We start from the raw sequence: 3,435 nt of genomic DNA on the forward strand, positions 1-3,435 counted from the left end.
AGAGGGCAGAGTACACAGTGACAATGCTGATAACTCACTTGATGTTCCCAGGATGCTCACAGTCTCACAAGTCTCACAATAGTAGTTTAGTCAAACGCCCCCCCCCTTGCCCTATGGAGCAGACGCCCATGCTGCACAGTCCTATCCAGCTTTTCTGTGCGCAATTCCACCTGTCATCAGACACTGAATAATAACATTTACTGTCTGTTAATTCATTTTTACAGATGACACATCAAATGAACCAAACCAATTTTGTGGAAATTCTGATTCTTGGATTTGAAAACCTCCGTGAATACAAGATTCCGCTCTTTCTTTTCCTGCTGATAATCTACACATGTACTTGCATTGAGAACCTGCTGATCATCTTTTTGGTGAATAAAAGCCCTCATCTCCATTCCCCTATGTACTTTCTGATCAGTAATTTGCTCTTTTGTGAATTAGTCTATACCACGAATCTGGTTCCACTGATGCTCCATGACTTACTGTTGGGAAGAGGAGTCATTTCCTATCTTGGCTGCGTCATCCAACTGAACGTTTTGGGAGGTGTGTCGAATGTGAAGGCTTTCCTGCTTACGTTTATGTCATATGATAGATATTTGGCGATCTTTAAGCCTCTGAGATATTCCACTCTCATTAGCAACAGGCTGTGTTTGTATGTAATAATTTTGTTCTGGTTGATCTCATTCTTGAGTGTGGCGGTGGTATTTTACTTATTAATTAACCTGAAATTTTGTGGCCCTGTTAGTATCGACCACTTTTATTGTGACTACACAACCCTGATTTCCATAGCATGCTCAGACATAAGTGTTTTAATGATTTATGTCTTGGTCATCAGCACTACCCTGACACTTGGACCTTGTCTACTCATTATCCTGTCATACGTTTTTATCATCGTTGCAATTCTCAGAATTAAGTCATCATCAGGAAGACAGAAAGCCTTCTCCACCTGCAGTTCACATCTCATGGCGGTGACTTTGTATTTTGGCACACTTTTCGGCCTATATGTGATGCCAAGGAGCAGCCATTATCTTCAACTCTATAAAGGATTGTCCTTTGTCTACTTTGCAGTGACTCCGCTATTAAACCCCATCATTTATACTTTAAGGAATCGGGATATTCATAAAGCTATGAAGATGACAATAAGTAAAGTGAAACAATATTGTACTACAAAAGTACATTAACAATAACAGGAAATATAGATTACTGTAGCCAGGGCTCGAGTCCTGCGGGAACGCGTGGGAACGGTGTCCCTGCACTTTTTTTCACAGCAGGAACGCCGTTCCCTTTGCAGGACTACTAGAGCAGCCTCGAGCAGCCGAGCCGCCCGAGCCGATCCTTCACTAAGCGGTGATGCCCAGCATCGCCGCATAGTGAAGGACTCGACTCGAGTCACTGTCAGGGGCAGATGAACTGAGCTGAGCAGACTCGGAGCTCCTCCTCCAGGCTCCGACTACGCCTGCCACCTGCCCTTCAGTACACAGCCGGTTGCGTGTGACATCACGCGGAGGCAGAGTCACATAGCAACGCTACCTGCGTCTCCTCTCCTTACACTGTCACATGCACTCTGCCCTGACACACTGACACTGTGTGTGCAGTGAGCTGTAAAATAAAAGCCCTTTTTGTACCCTGCTATAATATATATTTATATATATATACAGTAGATTGACAAGACAGCCAGGCCAGCACTGAGACCAGCCAGGCCAGCACTGAGACCAGCCAAGCCAGCACCCTAAGGCCAGCCAGCCAGCACCCTGAGACCAGCCAGGCCAGCACCGAGACCAGTCAGGCCAGCACTGAGACCAGCCAGGCCAGCGGACCAGTTTTAGCGGACATGTTCGGTCGTGAGTACGGGGCCTAATAGATTAATTAATTTCCTGACACAATTTCTCAGAGCGAAACCCATTCTGCTGCTTGTCCAAATTAATATGGTGAGACTGTGCAATCCATAGACAAAAAGACCACATCTCAACTCTTTCAGCATTCACCAGCAAAGAGAAAGTGACTGGAGCCTGCTGGCTCTTTTATTAAAACCACAGGATCACAAATACATGCATTTGATTGGTTAGCTTACATATTTTACTCCCACTCACCCATCCCCTCACCCACCCCCTTGTGACGTCTGTAGCACATGGCAGACATTCCAAAGTCCTTGAGAGCCATCTTGATTTCAGACGGAGGTAGGGGCTATCTAGGAGCAAGGAGATGGAAGTCCATGTTTGGGCATGCTGCCTACATCATCCAGTGTAAAAAAGTTCATTCAGCTCTGCACGTTTCCTTCCAAGCGGTCTGAGTGAGAAGGAGGGGGAGGGGGAGGCTTTCCTGTTACAATTGAGGAATTTAGGAGGGAGGGAGGACGGAGTGAGAGTGAAGAGTGGGGGGGGTGATGTCTGCTCCTAATAAAAATCCTTTGTATTTTCAATGCTGAGTTCATTACTTTTAAAACTTAATTTCATATCTGACAAATCTTATCAAGGAAAATAAGCAGTATTGTGACATACCCATACATACATATGCATAATGTGTATAAAAACAAATAAACAGTATAAGGAATATAGGAAAGAGAAACATTTCAGTGATTCTAATAATAAAAAGAATAGAATAAAATATTCATTTTATTTTCACGTCCATCACACTACCTTAGGGGGTGTATTTCTTTCCATTATCTGTGGAAAATCACTTTGCTTGGGAAGGCAAGGAGATAAGCAGGTAGGTGGCTGGCCGGGACTTGAGCCAAAGCAGAAGAACATGCATGCGAAACTAAAAAAATATTTCCTTCCGCTCCGACCAGCACATGATCATCAGAAAGGGGGCACAGATAATGGAAACAAATACACCCCCCTAAGCTAGAAGGAGCGGCAGTGTGTAAGTCAGAATTGTTTTTTTTTTCTGTCCTTGAAATTGCCCCAGACCCTGTTCAAATCCAATCCGGGGACAAAACCGGGGACAGTGTCTTCAATCCAGGGACTGTCCCCGGAGATGTCTGGTCACCCTAACTTATAGCAACCCATTTCTGTAAGCCAAGCAAACAAGCAAACCTGGCTTACTGGTACGAGGCTGCCCCCAGGAATGACATGTTTACTAGCTGGGAAGTTTCAGGAGGCTGAAGAAAAGAAGAACAGAGGAGATCATGTCATTCCAGGAGTGCAGTTGTCCACAGGAATGGCTGGGGCTGGTATCTCACAGGACACTGAGACTGGCTGCACTAGTCTGGTGACATTTTACTGCTTTGCCTAGTGATTAGAGACACTGGCTGGCTATGCTGGCATACAGTAGACACGTGCATTTGTTTTTTTTGTCCAAATGCATTTTTGTCCAAATATCAGGGATTTTTGCTTTCCTTTTAACAAACAATAACGAATGTGCAGAGTCCGAAATACAAAAGATCTGTCATAAAAAATGCTTTATTTTCATTTCGTTGCCACAAAAGTTCGATAT

The 3,435-nt window shown here is 44.4% G+C and overlaps 1 protein-coding gene across 1 annotated transcript; it reads left to right on the forward strand.

The window, feature by feature from the left end:
* Positions 1–224: 224 nt before the first annotated feature.
* On the forward strand, positions 225–1,181 carry LOC120945207 (olfactory receptor 493-like). The gene has a single exon (XM_040359198.1). It carries the CDS (start codon positions 225–227, stop codon positions 1,179–1,181), a length of 957 nt encoding a protein of 318 aa, XP_040215132.1.
* The last annotated feature ends 2,254 nt before the right edge of the window (positions 1,182–3,435 follow it).

The sequence above is a fragment of the Rana temporaria genome, chromosome 1, assembly GCF_905171775.1.
Source record: "Rana temporaria chromosome 1, aRanTem1.1, whole genome shotgun sequence".
Classification (NCBI taxonomy): domain Eukaryota; kingdom Metazoa; phylum Chordata; class Amphibia; order Anura; family Ranidae; genus Rana; species Rana temporaria.